The sequence below is a fragment of the Leucoraja erinacea genome, chromosome 44 (genome assembly GCF_028641065.1).
Source record: "Leucoraja erinacea ecotype New England chromosome 44, Leri_hhj_1, whole genome shotgun sequence".
Taxonomy (NCBI): Eukaryota; Metazoa; Chordata; class Chondrichthyes; order Rajiformes; family Rajidae; genus Leucoraja; species Leucoraja erinaceus.
The window spans coordinates 750,466-772,244 of NC_073420.1; the positions used below are offsets into that span (position 1 = coordinate 750,466).

Sequence of the window (21,779 nt, forward strand, 5' to 3'; positions counted from 1 at the left end):
GAGGAATAAATCGGGTAGACTCACAGAGTCTCTTGCCCAGAGTAGGGGAATCGAGGACCAGAGGACATAGGTTCAAGGTGAAGGGGGAAAGATTGAATAGGAATCCAAGGGGTAACTTCTTCACACAGAGGGGGTGTATGGAACGAGCTGCCAGAGGAGGTAGTTGAGGCTGGGACTATCCCATCGTTTAAGAAACAGTTAGACAGGTGCATGGATTGGACAGTTTTGGAGGGATATGGGCCAAGGGATATGGGACATGTAGGTCGGTGTGGGCAATTTGGGCCCAAGGGCCTTTTTCCACTCCGTGACTCTAAGCCTCCGCTAACCACCTGTTATTTTGATAGTTGTGCACTTGTGTTTTTATGTTAATGTTCCTCCTACACATGTTGGGGATAAATATTAAACGTGGGCAGGCTTAGGTAGTGTTGAGAACCGGCCAATCCCGCAATGATCCTTGATTTTTAAAATACCATGATTTAGGAAGGCAAATGCAACGCTAGCATTTATATCACGAGGATTGGAATTCAGCAACGGGGATGTAATGCTGAGGCTCCATAAGGCGCTGGTCAGGCCACATTTGGAGTACAGTGAGCACATTTTGGTCCCCTTATCTGAGGAAGGATGTGCAGGCTCTGGAGAGGGTGCAGGGCAGGTTTACAAGAATGATCCCAGGAATGAGTGGGTTAACATATGATGAGCCTTTGACGGCACTGGGCCTGTACATGCTGGAATTTAGAAGGTTGAGGGGGGACCTCATTGAAACATAGAAACATAGAAATTAGGTGCAGGAGTAGAGGCCATTCGGCCCTTCGAGCCTGCACCGCCATTTAATATGATCATGTCTGATCATCCAACTCAGTATCCCGTACCTGCCTTCTCTCCATACCCTCTGATCCCCTTGGCCACAGGGCCACATCTAACTCCCTCTTAAATATAGCCAATGAACTGGCCTCAACTACCCTCTGTGGCAGAGAGTTCCAGAGATTCACCACTCTCTGTGTGAAAAAAGTTCTCCTCATCTCGGTTTTAAAGGATTTCCCCCTTATCCTTAAGCTGTGACCCCTTGTCCTGGACTTCCCCAACATCGGGAACAATCTTCCTGCATCTAGCCTGTCCAACCCCTTAAGAATTTTGTAAGTTTCTATAAGATCCCCTCTCAATCTCCTAAATTCTAGAGAGTATAAACCAAGTCTATCCAGTCTTTCTTCATAAGACAGTCCTGACATCCCAGGAATCAGTCTGGTGAACCGTCTCTGCACTCCCTCTATGGCAATAATGTCCTTCCTCAGATTTGGAGACCAAAACTGCACGCAATACTCCAGGTGTGGTCTCACCAAGACCCTGTACAACTGCAGTAGAACCTCCCTGCTCCTATACTCAAATCCTCTTGCTATGAAAGCCAACATACCATTCGCTTTCTTTACTGCCTGCTGCACCTGCATGCCTACCTTCAGTTAGAGTTAGAGAATAGTTAGAGAATAATGAAAGGCCTGGATAGAGTGGATGTGGAGAGGATGTTTCCACTGGTGGGAGATTCGAGGACCAGAGAGCACAGCCTCAGAATTAATGGGCGATCTTTTAGAAAGGAGATGAGGAGGAATTTCTTTAGTCAGAGGGTGGTGAATCTGTGGAACTCTTTGCCACAGACGGCTGCGGAGGCCACAAGTCAGTGGATATTTTTAAGGCAGAGATAGATAGATTCTTGATTAGAACGGGTGTCAAGGGTTACGGGGAGAAGGCAGGAAAATGGGATTCGGAAGCTGAGATCTGACATGATTGAATGGCGGAATGGACTCGATGGGCCGAATGGCCTAATTCTACTCCTATAACGTGAATCTCATACATCTCAGACTTCTTGCTGAAGATTGGAGAACCCAGGTCGCGATCGAAGGTGGACTCAAAATGCTGAAGTGACTCAGGGGGTCAGGCAGCAACTCTAGGGAAAAAGAAATAGGCAACGTTTCGGGTCGAGACGCTTCTCCATAGAAACATAGAAATTAGGTGCAGGAGTAGGCCATTCGGCCCTTCGAGCCTGCACCGCCATTCAATATGATCATGGTTGATCATCCAACTTAATATCCCGTACCTGCCTTCTCTCCATACCCCCTGATCCCCTTAGCCACAAGGGCCACATCTAACTCCCTCTTAAATATAGCCAATGAACTGGCCTCAACTACCCTCTGTGGCAGAGAGTTCCAGAGATTCACCACTCTCTGTGTGAAAAAAGTTCTCCTCATCTCGGTTTTAAAGGATTTCCCCCTTATCCTTAAGCTGTGACCCCTTGTCCTGGACTTCCCCAACATCGGGAACAATCTTCCTGCATCTAGCCTGTCCAACCCCTTAAGAATTTTGTAAGTTTCTATAAGATCCCCTCTCAATCTTCTAAATTCTAGAGAGTATAAACCAAGTCTATCCAGTCTGTCTTCATAAGACAGTCCTGACATCCCAGGAATCAGTCTGGTGAACCTTCTCTGCACTCCCTCTATGGCATTCTCTCCAGACTCAATCAGGTTGAGATCGGTCAGAGGGGGATATATAAAAGACCTGTGGACAGGTACATGGATAGGAAAGGTTTGGATGGATATGGTCCTGAGTCTGACATGGGCAGGTAGAGACTGGTGTAGATGGGAACATCTTCTCTCCATATCAATAGATGCTGCCTGTCCCGCTGTGTTACTCCAGCATTTTGTGTCTCTCTTCGGTTTAAACCAGCATCTTGGTTGGCGTGTAGCAAGTTGGGCCGAAGGGCCTGTTTCCCTGCCCGATAACACTATAACTATGACACAGAAAAACGGTGTAATCCAAACAAATTTGAACAGTAAAACAAAATATGGTGCTTGATTTTGGCAGTAGACAAAAATGCCGGAGAAACTCAGCGGGTGAGGCAGCGTCTATGGAGCGAAGGAATGGGCGACGTTTCAGGTCGAGACTCTTCTTCAGACTGATGTTGGGGTGGGGGGGGGTGGTCAGAAGAAAGGAAGAGGCGGAGACAGTAGGCTGCGGGAGAGCTGGGAAGGGGAGGGGAAAGAAGGAGATAGCAGGGACTACCTGAAATTGGAGAAGTCAATGTTCATGCCGCAAATTGTGAAGTAGCTTGTAAATAATTTAAGATGGCATTGCAGATCATTCTATCAAGTAATTCCAATACACTAGACAGGACCTTGTTATCAACAGAGATGTAGGCCAATATTTTTTGGCCCTTGTTTGTTAAGTCTGCGTAAAATGAAGAGATTAATGTTGTATCCATTGCAACGGGACGACTGTTCTGTGTCCAACTCCAACTGTTTGTCCCGGTTCTTATACTGTAATGTTAACAATGTTGAATAAAATTAATGGTTGGGAAACAAATGGTTGTCTATTTCCTCCCCAGAATCAAGGACAGTCAAGAGCATAAGATCATAAGTGATAGCAGCAGAATTAGGCCATTCGGCCCATCAAGTCTACACCGCCATTCAATCATAGAAACATAGAAAATAGGTGCAGGAGTAGGCCATTCGGCCCTTCGAGCCAGCACCGCCATTCAATATGATCATGGCTGATCATCCAACTCAGTATCCTGTTCCTGCCTTCTCTCCATACCCCCTGATCGCTTTAGCCACAATTTGGCTATATTTAAGAGGGAGTTAGATGTGGCCCTTGTGGCTAAGGGGATCAGAGGGTATGGAGAGAAGGCAGGTACGCGATACTGAGTTGGATGATCAGCCATGATCATATTGAATGGCGGTGCAGGCTCGAAGGCCCGAATGGCCTACTCCTGCACCTAATTTCTATGTTTCTATGAACTTTCCTCAACTACCTTCTGCGGCAGAGAATTCCAGAGATTCACCACTCTCTGTGTGAAAAACGTTTTCCTCATCTCGGTCCTAAAAGATTTCCCCCTTATCCTTAAACTGTGACCCCTTGTTCTGGACTTCCCCAACATCGGGAACAATCTTCCTGCATCTTGCCTGTCCCAACCCCTTAAGAATTTTGTAAGTTTCTATAAGATCCCCCCTCAATCTTCTAAATTCTAGCGAGTACAAGCCGAGTCTATCCAGTCTTTCTTCATATGAAAGTCCTGACATCCCAGGAATCAGTCTGGTGAACCTTCTCTGTACTCCCTCTATGGCAAGAATGTCTTTCCTCAGATTAGGAAATCATGGCTGATTTTCCCGCCCTCTCAGATCATTCTCCTGCCTTCTCTCCAAAGTCCTTGTTTTATCGTCATGTATCCCAGATGAAACAATGAAATTCTTCTAGCCCTGTCCCACACTACGAGTTCATTCCAAGAGCTCCCCCGAGTTTTTAAAAAATCAAACTCGTGGTAAGCACGGAGAATGAATGTAGCGGGTACGTCGGAGCTCGGGGACGTCTCTTAGCGGCTCGTTACGCTAACGGCAGGTACTCGGGAAGACTCGCTAACGGCAAGTAAGCACGGGAAGACTCGTGAAGATTTTTCAACATGTTGAAAAATGTCCACGAGAGCCCCGAGTACAGACGAGTGGCCATTACCGTAAATCTCCGAGTTCGAATCGGGGCAAACTCGGGAGAACTCTTGGAATGATCTCCGTGGGACAGGGGTTTGTATGTAAACGTGTCGGAAAGAGCTGCAGATGCACCATTGTAAGGTTTAAATTGAAGGTAGACACAAAACGCTGGAGTCTCTCAGCGGGACAGGCAGCATCTCTGGAGAGAAGGAGTGGGCGACGTTTCGGGTCGGGACCTTTTCTTCAGACTGTGATGTTGTCGTCATATTCGAATAATATAGGACCACCTACACCTTTGCCAGATATACTTTACTTGTGTCCAAGGTGTAGCAGTCACGGGTATCCTTCATTCTTGGCATTTAGTTTAGTTTAGAGATACAGTGCGGAAACAGGCACTATGGCCCACCAGGTCCGCGTCAACCAGCGATCCCCGCACACTAACACTATCCTACACCCACTAAAACAGGAAAGCAGACTATTATCTAAATGGTGGCCGATTGGGAAAGGGGGAGATGCAGCGAGACCTGGGTGTCATGGTACACCAGTCATTGAAGGTAGGCATGCAGGTGCAGCAGGCAGTAAAGAAAGTGAATGGTATGTTAGCTTTCATTGCAAAAGGATTTGAGTATAGGAGCAGAGAGGTTCTACTGCAGTTGTACAGGGTCTTGGTGAGACCACACCTGGAGTATTGCGTACAGTTTTGGTCTCCAAATCTGAGGAAGGACATTATTGCCATAGAGGGAGTGCAGAGACGGTTCACCAGACTGATTCCTGGGATGTCAGGACTGTCTTATGAAGAAAGACTGTGGATAGACTTGGTTTATACTCTCTAGAATTTAGAAGATTGAGAGGGGATCTTATAGAAACTTACAAAATTCTTAAGGGGTTGGACAGGCTAGATGCAGGAAGATTGTTCCCGATGTTGGGGAAGTCCAGGACAAGGGGTCACAGCTTAAGGATAAAGGGGAAATCCTTTAAAACCGAGATGAGAAGAACTTTTTTCACGCAGAGAGAGGTGAATCTCTGGAACTCTCTGCCGCAGAGGGTAGTTGAGGCCAGTTCATTGGCTATATTTAAGAGGGAGTCAGATGTGGCCCTTGTGGCTAAGGGGATCAGGGGGTATGGAGAGAAGGCAGGTACGGGATACTGAGTTGGATGATCAGCCATGATCATATTGAATGGTGGTGCAGGCTCGAAGGGCCGAATGGCCTACTCCTGCACCTAATTTCTATGTTTCTAAAGGGATCTGGGGGATATGGAGAGAAGGCAGGTACAGGATACTGAGTTGGATGATCAGCCATGGTCACATTGAATGGCGGTGCAGGCTCGAAGGGCCGAATGGCCTACCCCTGCACCTATTTTCTATGTTTAAGTGCGAGTGTAGGGGTGATGGCTGGTCGGCATGGACTCGGTGGGCCGAAGGGCCTGTTTTCACGCTGTATCTCTAAAGTAAAAGTCTTTGAAGTAGAGAATCGCAACCCTTGCAGTGAAGCTATTGCTGACTCCAGTCTTGCCGTTGTCCATTTGACAAACATTACCGCGCGGGATACAGAATTTGTTGAGACACGAGTCAAATATCCTGCGCTTGTTTACAGTATGGAAACCAAAAATAGCAACAAATAAAGAAACTAATGGAAATATGTTTCTCGGGCCTGGCAGGGTCGTTGCCTCACAGAGCCAGAGAACCGGGTTCGATCCTGACTACAGGTGCTGTCTGAACGGAGTCTGTACGTTCACCCTGTGGGTTTTCTCCGGGTGCTCCGGTTTCCTCCCACAAGTGCAGGCTTGCAGGTTAATTGGCTTCTGTAGGTTAGATTGTTCCCGATGTTGGGGAAGTCCAGGACAAGGGGCCACACAATTTAAGGATAAGGGGGAAATCCTTTAGGACCGAGGTGAGAAAAACATTTTTCACACAGAGAGTGGTGAATCTGTGGAATTCTCTGCCACAGAAGGTAGTTGAGGCCACAGTTCATTGGCTATATTTAAGAGGGAGTTAGATGTGGCCCTTGTGGCTAAAGGGTATGGAGAGAAGGCAGGGATGGGATACTGAGTTGGATGATCAGCCATGATCATATTGAATGGTGGTGCAGGCTCGAAGGGCCGAATGGCCTCTACTCCTGCACCTATTTTCTATGTTTCTTTGTCCCTCAGGTGTAAGGTCAAACTAATGTAAACGGGCGATTGTCGGATGGCACAGACTCGGTGGGTCCAACGGAACTTGTTTCCATGCTGTATCTTTAAAACTAAATAAGAGACGCATTTTTGTGGCGCCGTTTAAGAGGCAACTCCAGTTTATGAGACGGTCAAGAACAACTTTCAAAAACACTTGGATCAACACCTAGACATACAAACATGGAAAATAGGTGCAGGAGAAGGCCACTCGGCCCTTCGAGCCAGCACCGCCATTCAATATGATCATGGGCTGATCATCCATAATCAGTACCCCGTTCCTGCTTTCTCCCCATATCCCTCGATTCCTTCAGCCCTCAGAGCTACATCTAATGCCCCTGTCCCACTTAGGAAACCTGAACGGAAACCTCTGGAGACTTTGAGCCCCACACAAGGTTTCCGTGCGGTTCCCGGAGGTTTTTGTCCCTACCTGCTTCCACCACCTGCAACCTCCGGCAACCACCTGCAACCTCCGGGAACCGCATGGAAACCTTGGGTGGGGCGCAAAGTCTCCAGAGGTTTACATAGAAACATAGAAACTAGGTGCAGGAGTAGAGGCCATTCGGCCCTTTGAGCCTGCACCGCCATTCAATATGATCATGGCTGATCATCCAACTCAGTATCCCGTACCTGCCTTCTCTCCATATCCCCTGATCCCCTTAGCCACAAGGGCCACATCTAACTCCCTCTTAATTATAGCCAATGAACTGGCCTCAACTACCCTCTGTGGCAGAGAGTTCCAGAGATTCACCACTCTCTGTGTGAAAAAAGTTCTTCTCATCTCGGTTTTAAGGGATTTCCCCCTTATCCTTAAGCTGTGACCCCTTGTCCTGGACTTCCCCAACATCGGGAACAATCTTCCTGCATCTAGCCTGTCCAACCCCTTAAGAATTTTGTAAGTTTCTATAAGATCCCCTCTCAATCTCCTAAATTCTAGAGAGTATAAACCAAGTCTATCCAGTCTTTCTTCATAAGACAGTCCTGACATCCCAGGAATCAGTCTGGTGAACCTTCTCTGCACTCCCTCTATGGCAATAATGTCCTTCCTCAGATTTGGAGACCAAAACTGTACGCAATACTCCAGGTGTGGTCTCACCAAGACCCTGTACAACTGCAGTAGAACCTCCCTGGTCCTATACTCAAATCCTTTTGCAATGAAAGCTAACATACCATTTGCTTTCTTTACTACCTGCTGCACCTGCATGCCTACCTTCAATGACTGGTGTACCATGACACCCAGGTCTTGCTGCATCTCCCCCTTTCCCAATCTGCCACCATTTAGATAATAGTCTGCTTTCCCGTTTTTGCCACCAAAATGGAAAACGAAATGAATTTCCGTTCAGGTTTCCAAAGTGGGACAGGGGGCATTACTCTCTCTTGAAAGCATCCAGTGAATTGGCCCTCGCTGCCTTCTGTGGCAGAGAATTCCGCAGATTCACAACTCTCTGGGTGAATTCTTTTCAGAAAAGACTGACGAGGATGTCGCCAGGACTAGAGGGTGGGAGCTGTAGGGAGAAGTTGAGGAATCAAATGCAAAGTTTTTGGCCCCAGAATCCGTGAAGGCAGATGTCCAGGTCTTGACGAAAATTGCCTGAAGATGCCACCGATCCTGCAAGAATGATACAACCCATCTCACAGAACAATTAAACAGGGAGACAAGCAAAGGGGGGTCAAACACAACACAGCAACAGAGAGCCAGAAACTCAAGGTGAAATTCCCGGTATTTATTGTTCAGCTTTTAATACAAGGAAATGCACAACTAAAAAAAAAAAAAGTATACTTTCTAACTAGTCACAGATGCGCAAATACTTCTAACTAGCACAGAGAACACGACGGAAATGGCGAGAAAGATTGGAGATAAGACACAAAATGCTGGAGCAACTCAGCGGGGACTGGCCGCATCTCTGGAGAGAAGGAATGGGCGATGTTTCTGATCCAGACGCCAGCCCGATGAAGGGACCCGACCCGAAGCGTCACCCGTTCCTTTGCCACCGGGCTGCTGCCTGTCCCGCTGAGTCGCTGTGGCATTTTGTGCTGTGGTTCTTTCCCACGCATTCAGAAAGATTGGTCTCTGCTTGCCGCGGAGGAGAACGAGTTCAGATCAAGAATCACAACGTATTTTATTATCATTTCAAAGGAAAGACTGGGCTATCGCATCACACCAGACACCTTTTGCTCAATCAACATCCAGGCGACGGAACACATCCCTTACAACCCGAAGATTTACTCGGAAACCCCACTCTGTTGCCGAGGGATAAATATCACTCCTGCAAGAAACAAAAGTGAGAAAGCACACGGGGACATCATTTTTTTTTTGCTGTAATTTTCCGTGTCAGCAGCCTGATCGGACTGCCCTGAAACACGCAGTCGGATCAATTACCTTGTCCCACATGCGGCCAGGAGCCATGTGAGAGACAGACTTGAAGATATCCAGTGACTAATGCACAAAGAAAGAGAGAGAAATAAAGTTCTTTGCCAATTTTGGCAAAAAGTATTTTTGTGGTGGTGAGTTTATTATAATAGCAAAACTCAGCAGCATAAATGAACATGGAGGTCACTGTGTATTATACTAGGTTTCTGATCAACTTCCCACTCCTTCTCAACCCCCGACTTTGACCATACTCTTGAGTTTAAATACTTTAAATAGATGCCGTCTGCTTCAACCCCCTCCCCCAAGCCCCTTCAGTTCGCTCGTCAACTGTAAGAAATGTGCAGCAAGGCCGGCTCCGACATTGTAACCCATTTTGATGCCAATGTCAGCCGGAGTTACTGCAAGTTTAGGGTAGCAGCAGCGAGCAGAAACTGCTGCTTCAAGCAAGCTCCGCTTCCCACTCCAACCCCCAAGATAAGGGAATGGACCCCGGGGATAAAAGGAAAAACACAATACAGACGGAGTGGTGGGGGGGGGGCTCGGGCAGGACGTAAGGAAACCCTTACTGCCCTTTGCGCATTAGCCACTGAGTAAGCCAAATCTGTGCAACGTCAGACACACACACACACACACACCTGTGGCTGGAAAGCTGACAGTGGCTCACCTATGGATCAGAACATTGAGTACTGCATGCGGCCCATGTAGGCGTTCCCCGCTGAGCCGGGCCCGTCATACGGAGAACTAGAGGACATTGGAGCCGAGGAGACGTGTGAGTATTCATACCCGTATCCGGCGCTGGAGGAAGCCATGGGATTGCGGCGCAGAGGGCTCCTATCTCGGCTGTAATAGGAAGGGTTTGGAGGCGGCACAGCGTGCCTCCCATAGGGGTCAAAGCCACCAGGGACGCAGTCGCTCATGGCGGTGCCTATCGGTGGAAGCTGAGTCGACCGCCGCTCATAGTAGGGGTCCCCCATTGGCGTGTATGGCTCTGGCAAATAGCCCTCGAAGTGCTCAGCCATCCCATACCGATCGTCATATGCCGGGCGCTCCGCGTAGGGCTGGGGGTAGTCGCAAGGGAATCCGCCTTCGAAACCAACGCGATCTTTGGGGCATTCTTTAGACCAGTGGCCCTCTTTACCGCACCGAAAACAGCCGTTTTTGTCGCCCATCCCAGGTTGTGTCCGGAGCCGACTTCTCGACAGCTGGACATGGATCCGTTTGCCTTTAAAAACAAGACGCAAGAGTTTGCTCAATAACATCTTTTCAAATGCGCTCACTTGCCGTGGTCATGTTGGATCCACATGCAAAGTTCGGCAGGGCCACATTTAGTTATAATAACTGCCACCTAGAGCAGTCACCATGTCTTAGGGGAGTCAAATGGTCAATTGACAATAGGTGCAGGAGTAGGCCACTCGGCCCTTCGAGCCAGCACCACCATTCACTGTGATCATCCACAATCAGTACCCCGTTCCTGCCTTCTCCCCACATCCCTTGACTCCGCTATCTTTAAGAGCTCTATCTAACTCTCTCTTGAAAGCATCCAGAGAATTGGCCTCCACCGCCTTCTGAGGCAGAGAATTCCACAGATTCACAACTCTTTGGGTGGAAAAGTTTTTCCTTATCTCCATTCTAAATGGCCTACCCCTTAATAGAAACATAGAAATTAGGTGCAGGAGTAGGCCATTCGGCCCTTCGAGCCTGCACCGCCATTCAATATGATCATGGCTGATCATCCAACTCAGTATCCCGTACCTGCCTTCTCTCCATACCTCCTGATCCCCTCTTAAAGTGTGGTCCCTGGTTCTGGACTCCCCCAACATCAGGAACATGTTTTCTGCCTCTAGCGTGTCCAAACCCTTAATAATCCTAGGGTTTCGGCCCGAAACGTTGCCTATTTCCTTCGCTCCATAGATGCTGCTGCACCCGCTGAGTATCTCCAGCTTTTTTGTGTAACCTTAATAATCCTATCTATTTCAATAAGAGATACAGCGCGGAAACAGGCCCTTCGGCCCACTGAGTCCGTACTGACCAGCGATCCCCGCACACACCATGCCAATTAACCTACAAACCTGTACGTCTTTGGGGACGTTGAGTGAGCGAGGGGCTTTGGAGCGAGGGAAACCGCGAAGATCTCGGAGAAAACCCACGCAAGTCACGGGGAGAACACACAAACTCCGCACAGACAAGCACCCGTAGTCGGGATCGAACCCGGGTTTCAGGCGCTGCAACTGTTCCGCTGCGCCTCCAGGAAGGTCGCAAGAGGAGACCTTGTTACCTTCCTTCAATCCTCGCCCCTCCCGCCCCACCAACTGCGTCACTGAACTTCAGAACACCAGTGTTGGCAATTTGCGATTTTCTCTTGGCGAGACAGAGGGGAAAAGAAAAATGACCAGTGCAACAAGCTGTAGAGCAAGAAAAATAAGGATGAATGGAAATGAATGTAACGATGCAACATTGAACTCAAGCACACTACTTGCCACACAGCAATTGATCAAGTTAATCGACAAGGCCCAAGCTGCCCTTCAGCTTTTCCATAGAGAAAGATCTCAGCTGCAAACAGTTTGTTAAGGCAGCTGCAAATCGGTCATATAGCTGATCATGCTATCTCTCTCCTTCAAAAAAGAAACTGGTGGAACTTGCGAGATGCAAACGGGGTGGGCATGAGCAGCAGGGCTTCAGTTAGGACTGAAATCTCTGGAGACCAATAGTCATCTGCTTCCAAGCAGTTATCAACCAACTGAATTATCCTACCGCTACCAGAGAGCCTATCTACCTCATTGGTGACCCTCGGACTATCCTTGTTTGGACTTTGTTGGCACTAAATGTTATTCCATTATTATGTATCTATACACTGTAAATGGGTCGATTGTAATCACGTCTTGTCTTGTCTTTGCACTGACTGGATAGCACGCTACAAAAGCTTTTCACTGTACCTCAGTACACTGACAATAAACTAAACTGAACGACATGGGAAAACCCAAGGGGGAACATTTTTTTCAAGATTCAAGACTGGGCTATCGAGGATCTGGTCACGGTGGCTCAGCAGTAGAGTTGCTGCCTTGCAGCGCAGGAGACCTGGGTTCGATCTGTATGGAGTTTGTACGTTCTCCCCTTGACCAGCGTGGGTTTTCTCCGAGATCTTCGGTTTCCTCCCACACTCCAAAGACGTGCAGGTTTGTACGTTAATTGGCTTGGTAAATGTAAAAATTGTCCCCAGTGTGTGTAGGATAGTGTTAAAGGCCTGTCTCACTGTACGAGGTATTTCAAGAGTAATTCTCCCGAGTTTTCCCCCGATTCGAACTGGGAGAATGTCCGTAGCGGGTCCGTAGGAGTTCGTGGATGTCTCGTAGGTACTCGGGAAATACGGTAAACTGGTGACGTATTTTCAACACTGTGTAAAATGTCCACGAGTAAAAAAAATATTCGCGATGAAAAAAATTGTTACTTTTTACTCGTACGAGCCGCTAGGAGACGTCCACGAACTCCTACGGACATTCTCCGAGTTCGAATCAGGGGAAAACTCGGGAGAGCTCTTGAATTACCTCGTACAGTGGGACAGGCCCTTTAAGGCCCGGGGATCGGTGGTCGGCGCGGACCCAGTCCCAGATCGCTGTATCTCTAAACTAAACTAAAGTAAAGTCACTGGACTTTGATGAAAGAGAACGTTGGTTGAATATCGCTTCTTAAATAAAATGTCAGTTAGAACAACAAGCTGACTGGAAGGAAAGAGGGGCAGAGAACCAAACATTCTTAGGTGCTACACACAAATGGGAGGCAGCAGTCCAAGTTCTCAAATGGCCAAAGATTTTCTACCAAACTAGAAAAAAAGGCTCAAAGGACAAAAAATGCTTGAAAGATGGCCGGTTTTTGAATGAGCAACGAGAATTGTTTGAACCAGCTTCTTTCAAATTCCATAATATCTTTTGGACATGCAATTGGCTCAGTAATTCAAAAGATGATCAACATAGGTTGGTAAAATACAAAGATATAATTTTAAACCAGACCAACTGTAATCAAAGGGAAGAGATTTACAGCTGTCCTCGGAGTTTATTGCAAGATCAGTGTAGCATCACTATTGCTGGTCACACAGATATTTGAATAAAATTCCAGACTGTTTAGTTTAGAGATACAGGCTCGAGGGGCTGAATGGCCTACTCCTGCACCTATTGTTTCTATGAAACAGGCCCTTCGGCCCACCGAAACCGTGCCGACCAGCAATCCCCGCACATTAACACACACTCGGGACAATTTTACATTGACACCAAGCCAATTAACCGACAAACCTGCTCATGGTTGGAAACCGAAGATCTCAGAGGAAACCCACACAGGTCACGGGGAGAAGGTACAAACTCTGTACAGAAAGCACCCGCAGTCAGGAAACTCTGTACGGCAGCAACGCTCCCGCTGCGCCACCGTGCCGCCCAGTTGCACAGAGTACGTAGGGAAGTTCTAATCAACACTTTATTTTGTAATGTTTCTCTGTGAGTAAAACTGTAGTGTCCTGCATTCTGAATGGGGAAACCTTTTCCAATGGAACGTGGGCGAGGGAAATCAGAGACGGAATGCCCCTTGCTCTATAACTGGGAGAACTATCGTGCGAGGTCAGCTCTTTTGAGTGTATAGATGTTACATTCCACAAAAAACATCCATAATCTAAGACAGCATCCTCATCCAAGAGAGCGTTTCCCGTTGACTCAGCAGACGGAAGTACACACAAGGACATATCAAGAGCCAAGATATGGCTAGCTGTCCGTGAACCATTGTGTAAAAGTAGCAACAACAGTGCAGCCTCAGCACTTAAAGCACAATGAGACATGCGCCGTTGTTCCTGGAAACTGCTGAGTTCTCCCCCATGTTAAACAACGCCTCTTCCTAGCTCAAGTTTTCTACAAATATTCACATTTCTGGCTACTGGCCAACGATTTACATGTCACCTAAGGTAGACAAAAATGCTGGAGAAACTCAGCGGGTGCAGCAGCATCTATGGAGCGAAGGAAATTGGCAACGTTTCGGGTCGAATCCATTCTGAAGACCCGAAACGTTGCCTATTTCCTTCGCTCCATAGATGCTGCCTGACCTGCTGAGTTTCTCCAGCATTTTTGTCTACCTTCGATTTTCCAGCATCTGCAGTTCCTTCTTAAACACAACTACATGTCACCTACCTTGTTTTCCCGTGCCAGAGGTCCTAACAGAGTGCATCGCCTTTCTCGTGCACATGCACGATGACGGGAGTAAAGGGGGTTTCACCTCGAGAGGGCTACACAGTGCTGTTTGCAGTAGGTGGGGACGTGGCACTTCGTTTGTTATCAAGACCCGCTGGTAATCAGCACTGGGTAATGAATGCTAAATGACACTGTGTCCGCCCTTCACCCAATAGATAAGAAAATGAAATTAAAGTCAATGCAACAATCAGTGTATATTTATTCAAACACTATTCAATTCACATCTGGTGGGGGGGGGATGGGGGGAGTATCAGAGCCTCTCGTTCCATAGAATAAGCCATGCATGTCTTCTAGTTCTGGTTAGGAATCAATTCTAGGCCAGCCAATAGCTCCTAGTGACTTTTACCAACTACGAGGATAAGGTGTGCATTTTTATACGATCTTTCCCAATAGCACCTTCTATACTCACAACGGCCATCACCAACCAAGGACAACGGCAGCAGGCAAACAGAAACGCCGCCACCTCGAGGGTCCTTCACCAAAAAATAAGTTCACAAGTTCAGAAGTTACAGGAGTAGAATTAGGCCGTTTGGCCCATCGACTTCACTCCGTGCAGTCATTCAATCCTGGCTGATCGCTGCCTCCTTTCTCCCCATAACCCTCGACATGACAGGGTGCAACCATGGGACTACCTTCACCAGCGATGTCGCAGTGGTGAACAGCAGCAGTTCACACCACCTTTTTCCATGGGCAACTAGGGATGGGAATGAAATGCTGACTGTGTCTGTGACACCTTTGTTCTATGAATGAATGTTAGAAATGTTCACTAATACACTGGCCAGCGATTCATCAGAGCAGGGCAATGGCAACCGTTGACTTGGGACCCTGCGGGACATTCTCGTTATGTGTACCTTCTCTTCAGATGTCAATTCTAATCTTTTTTTTAAATTAATTCAGTAGGTGGATGGCTCAGCGTATTTTTAACTCTTCGCACGTTGCCCCAAATGCAACCACGGCCATTTACGGGGAGAGCCACAAATGCTAGATATGATCAGTGCAGCAGCCCGAACCCCACTATCCCACAGCTCTTTCACCTTTAAACTCAGTGCCATCAAACCCTCGGATGGCCTCCATTGCATCCTCCTCCCTCTCCATGTGCACAAAGGCGTAGTCCTTGACAACGTCACACTCAATGACAGGTCCATACTCCTCGAACCTGGCCCGCAGCTCCTGGTTCGTGCATTCGCCACCAATGTTGCTGATGTGCAGCTTGGTCGAGGTCTTCACCTTGCTCTTACTGGCTTCCACGTTGATTGGAAGCCCGTGGAGTTTGTGATGGTGCAGGTTCTTGATCGCCTCTTCCGCTGCCTCCTTGTCCTCCATGTGAACAAAGCCATAATTCTAATGGAAAGAAAAATAACTTTTCAATAGTTTCTCCCCCAGCCCAGCAATTCTGAATGAGGATAAATGACTTGAATCTTTCACTATCAACCCTGCCAAAGACCAAACTCCACTCACACCATTTCAAGTCTGTTTCTCAAAACTGCAATCTTCACTTCTGCTATTAAAACTAACAGATGATCATCAATCTTTATCTGGATTATACTCGTAACTCCCACACAGTACTGATAAATCAAAGTTAACACTCAGAGACTGTCACTGGCTTCCATACAAACGATAAAGAAAGCAAGGCTATCGGTTAGGAATGATTGCAAACAATGAACAGATGAGGTAGTCTGAAACAGAACTGCAGATGCTGGTTTACACCAAAGATAGTCACAAAATGCTGGAGTAACTCAGCGGGACAGGCAGCATCTCTGGAGAGAAGGAATGGGTGACGTTTCGGGTCGACACCCTCCTTCAGACTTTTAGAGTTGGCCGTCATTCTTGAAGACCACGTTTTCTAGCCAAATTAAAAGGCATTCATGAGATATAGGGAAAAAGAGACTAATGTACATGATCAGAACTTGCTTGAGTGGATTGTAAACGGACTTTGTGTTTAAGAAGGAACTGCAGATGCTGGAAAATCGAAGGTAGACAAAAGTGCTGGAGAAACTCAGTGGGGAAAAATGACAAACTAAATGCCAGTGTCAATGTTCCTTTTAAGCCAAGACAGCTCAATACTGCCCATGTCATTTTCCCACAGGGAATCTCAATTCTAATTTACTGCATTTTGGTGCACAAGGTATATTTTTGTCCAGTCCCATTCCTTCTCGGTACTTAACATGTAATAACATACGCGAACCTGTCAACTCAAGCTTTTTGCACTTGTTTTGTGGCATCTTTCACACCTCAAAACCCATATGGTGAAGAACACTTACAACCAAAATACATTCCTGAAATTCTGGACGTCATCATCGATTCCTTTCCCCCTCTCTCTTTTGTTGAGTGTCTCCATTATTTTGATTTTTATTTCAGTTTGCAAGCATCCACAGTGTGTTGCCTTCGTGGCAGGACTCGAGCAAATGTATCTGGATTTCAAATATTTAATAATTCCCTTTATTTCTCTCTTATCTAATAGTGTCTCCACTATTTTGTATTTTTTTAATTTCAGGTTTCGAGCATGTTGTCTTTGTGACAAGACTCAAACTAATTTATTTCAAAGATTTAATCTATCCTTTTCCAAGTGGGGAACTGTGCAACAGAACTTTGGAACAGTTTGGGAGGAAGGATTTTATTGTAACACTTTTGCAATCACATCGGTCCCTCCACAAATGTGTTCCCCCTTGATGTTACTTCAAGATTGCATGAAAACCCACTTGCTGAGAACAAATGGTGAACGTTATTTTATTAGTATATTGACGTATGGAGTATAGATGTTTGGAGGTCAAGTTGCAGTTATACAAGATGTTAGGTGGGGCCGTATTTAGAGTATTGTGTTCAGTTCTGGGCACCGTGTTATAGGAAAGATATTGTCCAATTGGAAAGGGTACAGCAAAGATTTACGAGAACGTTGCCAGGTCTAGAGGGTGTGAGCTCTCGGGAGAGGTCGAGCAGGCTGGGACTGTTCCTTGGAGCGCAGGAGGATGATGGGTGATCTTATAGAGGTGTACAAAATAATGAGAGGGATAAGATGCAGAGTCTCAAGTCAAGAGTGATTTATTGTCATATGTCCCAGATAGATCAATGAAATTCTTACTTGCTGCTGCACAACAAAATATGTAAACATAGTACACTGTAAACAATATAATAAACGAGACATAAAAGGTCACACACACACTCACAAGTACACACATATATATGTGTAAGAAAGAACTGCAGATGCTGGTTTAAATCAAAGGTAGACACAAAATGTTGGAGTAACTCAGTGGGATAGGCAGCATCTCTGGAGAGAAGAGATGGGTCAGTCTAAATGAATCAATCTGAAGAAGGGTCTCGACCCGAAATGTCACCCATTCCTTCTCTCCAGAGATGCTGCCTGACCCGCAGAGTTATGCCAGCATTTTGTGTCTACCTGCACATATATACAAACATATATACATATATATTACACACACATACATATATTACACACACATATATATATATATATACATATACACACACATATATATACATATAGCATATTACACACACATATATATACACACACACATACATATATTACACATATATATTACACACACATATATAAAACATATATATTACACACACATATATACACACATATATATATACACACACACGTCTATATATATATATATATATATACACACACACACATATATATATTACACACATATATATATATATTACACACATACATATATTACACACATACATATATTATACACACATATATATATATACACACACACATAAAAACATATATATTACACACATATATATATAAATACATATATATATATTACACACACACATATATACATACACATATATATATAATATAAATATATACATATATATGCGTGTGTGTGTGTGTGTACACACAAAAAACAAACAATACTAATGATAGTAATAATAATAATAATAGTCTATTGCAGTTCAATGAGCAGTCTCTTGCCTAGAGGAGGGGAATCGAGGACCAGAGGACATAGGTTTAAGGTGAAGGGAAATAGGATTCTGAGGGGTAACATTTTCACACAGAGGGTGGTGGGTGTATGGAACGAGCTGCCAGAGTAGAGTAGGTAGTTGAGATTCAATTTAATTGCTGGGACTATCCCAACGTTCAGCCTATTTCCTTCGCTCCATAGATGCTGCTGCACCCGCTGAGTTTCTCCAGCACTTTTGTCTACCTTAGACAGGTACTGTATGTACATGGACAGGACGGGTTTGTACGTACCAAACGCGGGCAGGTGGGACAGGTGTCGGCCGGGTGCGGGCGAGTTGTTTCCACGCTGTCTATCACTCTCTTAAACCCCCTGTTTGTGTGTCTATTTATGCATTTATTTATTCCACCTCGAGTTTCAAATTAAATTCGGAAATATTATCGTAGAAACCAAAATCTTCGCCTCACCTTGATGATGTCGCACTCGGTCAGTTTGCCGTACTTCTCGAACAGCTTCGTCACCTGTTCTTTCGTCGCCAACCGGGGCAGGTTCCCGATGAAGATTTTCACCATTTTTTTTTTTCCACTTCGTAAAAATTATTTTTTTAAATAATAATAATTTTTTTTTTTTTTTTTTTTTTTTAAAAGCGAAAAGGGTTTCGGTGATTCCCCCCCCTCCTCCTCCCCCCCCAACACCACGAGGAGGCGAGGTTTGTGTGTGTTTTGTTGTTGTACAGGGAGAGAGAAGGAGGTGTTGTCGCCGCTCGACGCCGACACTTCACAAGATGGCGCCGCGATGCGCAGGGACAGGAGCAGATGTCCCGCCCCCACCGGCCCTCCCTCCCTCCCTCCCATTGGCTAATTCCGCTGTCAATTGAAAATTATCCCGCCCCCCTCTCGCCCGATTGGTCCATTCCGCTGTCAATTGAAATTCAACCCGCCCCCTCTCGCCCGATTGGTCAGTTCCGCTGTCCAGCTCCCGCCCCCCTCGTCCGTTCCTAGACACACGATTGGTCGGTTCCACTTTCCAGCTCCCGCCCCTTCTCTGTTCCCGCCCACGATTGGTCGGTTCCACTTTCCAGCTCCCGCCCCTCTCGTCCGATTGGTCAGTTCAGCTGTCAATTAATCATCTACACCCGCCCCCTTCTCTATTCCCGCCCCCGATTGGTCGGCTCCTCTGTCATCTGCTCCGCCCCCTCGTCCGTTCCCGCACACGATTGGTCAATTCCGCTGTCCATTTATGATCTGCTCCCCCCCTTCTTCTCTGTTCCCGCCCTTCGTCCGTTCCCGCATACGATTGGCCAGTTTCGCTGTCATTTAATCCTCTGCTCCCGCCCCCTTCTCTATTCCCGCCCCCGATTGGTCGGCTCCTCTGTCCAGCTCCCGCCCCCTCCTCCGTTCCCGCACACGATTGGTCGGTACCGCTGTCAATGGATCCTCTGCTCACGTCCCCTTCTCTATTCCCGCCCCCGATTGGTCGGCTCCGCTGTCCAGCTCCCGCCCCCTCGTCCGTACCTGGATACGATTGGTCGGTTCCCGCTGTCCATTAATCATCTGCTCCCTCTTCTCTATTCCCGCCCCCTTGTCTGTTGCCGCATTCGATTGGCCAGTTTCGCTGTCCATTTTTGATCGGCTCCCTCCCCTTCTCTATTCCCGCCCCCGATTGGTCGGTTCCAGTGTCCAGCTCCCGCCCCTCGTCCGTTCCAGCATACGATTGGTCGGCTCCGCTGTAAATTAATCCTCTGCTCCCGCCCCTTCTCTATTCCCGCCCCCGATTGGTCGGCTCCTCTGTCCAGCTCCCGCCCCCTCGTCTGTTCTCGCACACGATTGGTCGGTACCGCTGTCATTTAATCCTCTGCTCCCGCCCCCACCGGCCCTCCCTCCCTCCCTCCCATTGGCTAATTCCGCCGTCAATTGAAGATCATCCCGCCCCCTCTCGCCCGATTGGTCAGTTCCGCTGTCCATTAATAATCTACACCCGCCCCCTTCTCTATTCCCGTCCACGATTGGTCAGTTCCGCTGTCAATTATTCATCTGCCCGCTGCCGCCCCCTCGTCTGTTCTCGCACACGATTGGCCAGTTTCGCTGTCAATTAATCCTCTGCTCCCGCCCCCTTCTCTATTCCCGCCCACGATTGGTCGGTCCCACTGTCCACCCCCCTCCCCCTCCTCCTCTCCCCCCCACGCTTGGTCATTCCCCCCGTCCATCTATGATCTGCTCCCGCCCCTTCTCTATTCCCGCCCACGATTGGTCGGCTCCGCTGTCAATTAATCCTCTGCTCCCGCCCCTTCTCTATTCCCGCCCCCGATTGGTCGGCTCCTCTGTCCAGCTCCCGCCCCCTCGTCTGTTATCGCACACGATTGGTCGGTACCGCTGTCATTTAATCCTCTGCTCCCGCCCCCACCGGCCCTCCCTACCTCCCTCCCATTGGCTAATTCCGCTGTCAATTGAAGATTATCCCGCCCCCTCTCGCTCGCTTGGTCAATTCCGCTGTCAATTCGGTCATCTGATCCCGCCCCCCTCCCTCTCTATTCCCGCCCCCGATTGGTCGGTTTCGCTGTCATTTCCCGCCCCCTCCCGCCCCCTCGTCCGTTCCTGGATACGGTTGGTCAGTTCAGCTGTCAATTAATCATCTACACCCGCCCCCTTCTCTATTCCCGCACCGATTGGTCGTTCCACTTTCCAGCTCCCGCCCCCCTCGTCTGTTCTCGCACACGATTGGTCGGTACCGCTGTCAATGGATCCTCTGCTCCCGCCCCCTCTGTTCCACCCCCTCGTCTGTTGCCGCACACGATTGGTCAATTCCGCTGTCATTTAGTCATCTGCTCCCGCCCCTTCTCTATTCCCGCCCCCCGATTGGTCGGCTCCTCTGTCCAGCTCCCGCCCCCTCGTCCGTTCCCGCACACGATTGGTCGGTCCCGTTGTCAATTAATCCTCCACACCCTCCCCCTTCTCTATTCCTGACCCGATTGGTCAGTTCCGCTGTCCAGCTCCCGCCCCCTTTTGAACGATTGGTCGGTTCCACTGTCAATCAATCCTATGCTCCCGCCCCCTCCCTCGATTGGTCCGCCCCGCTGTCAATTAACGCTCCGGTCCCGCCCCCCTCCCCCCATCCCCTTCCTTGGCCAAAGAGGGATCTTGTCTTAGGTGGGACAGGGGGTCCCTGGAGGTGGGACAGGCGGTCCCTGGAGGTGGGACAGGGGGTCCTTGGAGGGAAGGAATGGGCGACGTTTCGGGTCGGGACAGTTTATTCAGACTGATGTCAGGGGAGAGATAGAATGTAGTCGGAGAAAGTAGGACTGGTCGGAGAACTGGGAGGGGGATGGAGAGAAAGGGAAAGCAAGGACTACTTGAAGTTAGAGAGGTCAATGTTCATGCCGCTGGGGTGCAAGCTGCCCAAGCAAAATATGAGGTGCTGTTACATAGAAACATAGAAATTTTAGGTGCAGGAGTAGAGGACATTCGGCCCTTCGAGCCTGCACCATTCGCCATTCAATATGATCATGGCTGATCATCCAACTCAGTATCCCATCCCTGCCTTCTCTCCATACCCCCTGATCCCCTTAGCCACAAGGGCCACATCTAACTCCCTCTTAAATATA

General features: G+C 47.8%; 1 protein-coding gene across 1 annotated transcript; it reads right to left on the minus strand.

Moving 5' to 3' along the window:
• Window positions 1-8,344: 8,344 nt before the first annotated feature.
• Window positions 8,345-18,944, minus strand: LOC129714978 (RNA-binding protein 4B-like). The gene is made up of 4 exons (XM_055664783.1): window positions 18,646-18,944; window positions 15,263-15,569; window positions 9,671-10,228; window positions 8,345-8,902 (listed from the first exon to the last, which is right to left on the minus strand). Exons 1-3 carry the CDS (start codon window positions 18,748-18,750, stop codon window positions 9,678-9,680), a joined length of 963 nt encoding a protein of 320 aa, XP_055520758.1. The 5' UTR covers window positions 18,751-18,944; the 3' UTR covers window positions 8,345-8,902; window positions 9,671-9,677.
• Between the last annotated feature and the right edge of the window lie 2,835 nt (window positions 18,945-21,779).

Bases quoted from the DNA above. Each gene is read 5' to 3' on its own strand.
- LOC129714978 (XM_055664783.1), bottom strand. From the start codon at position 18,750: ATGGTGAAAATCTTCATCGGGAACCTGCCCCGGTTGGCGACGAAAGAA. The intron at 15,570-18,645 runs GTGAGGCGAAGA...TCTTTCCATTAG, and splicing joins CCGAGTGCGACATCATCAAG to AATTATGGCTTTGTTCACAT. The intron at 10,229-15,262 runs GTGAAAGAGCTG...TTGTTTTTAAAG, and splicing joins TGATGGCACTGAGTTTAAAG to GCAAACGGATCCATGTCCAG.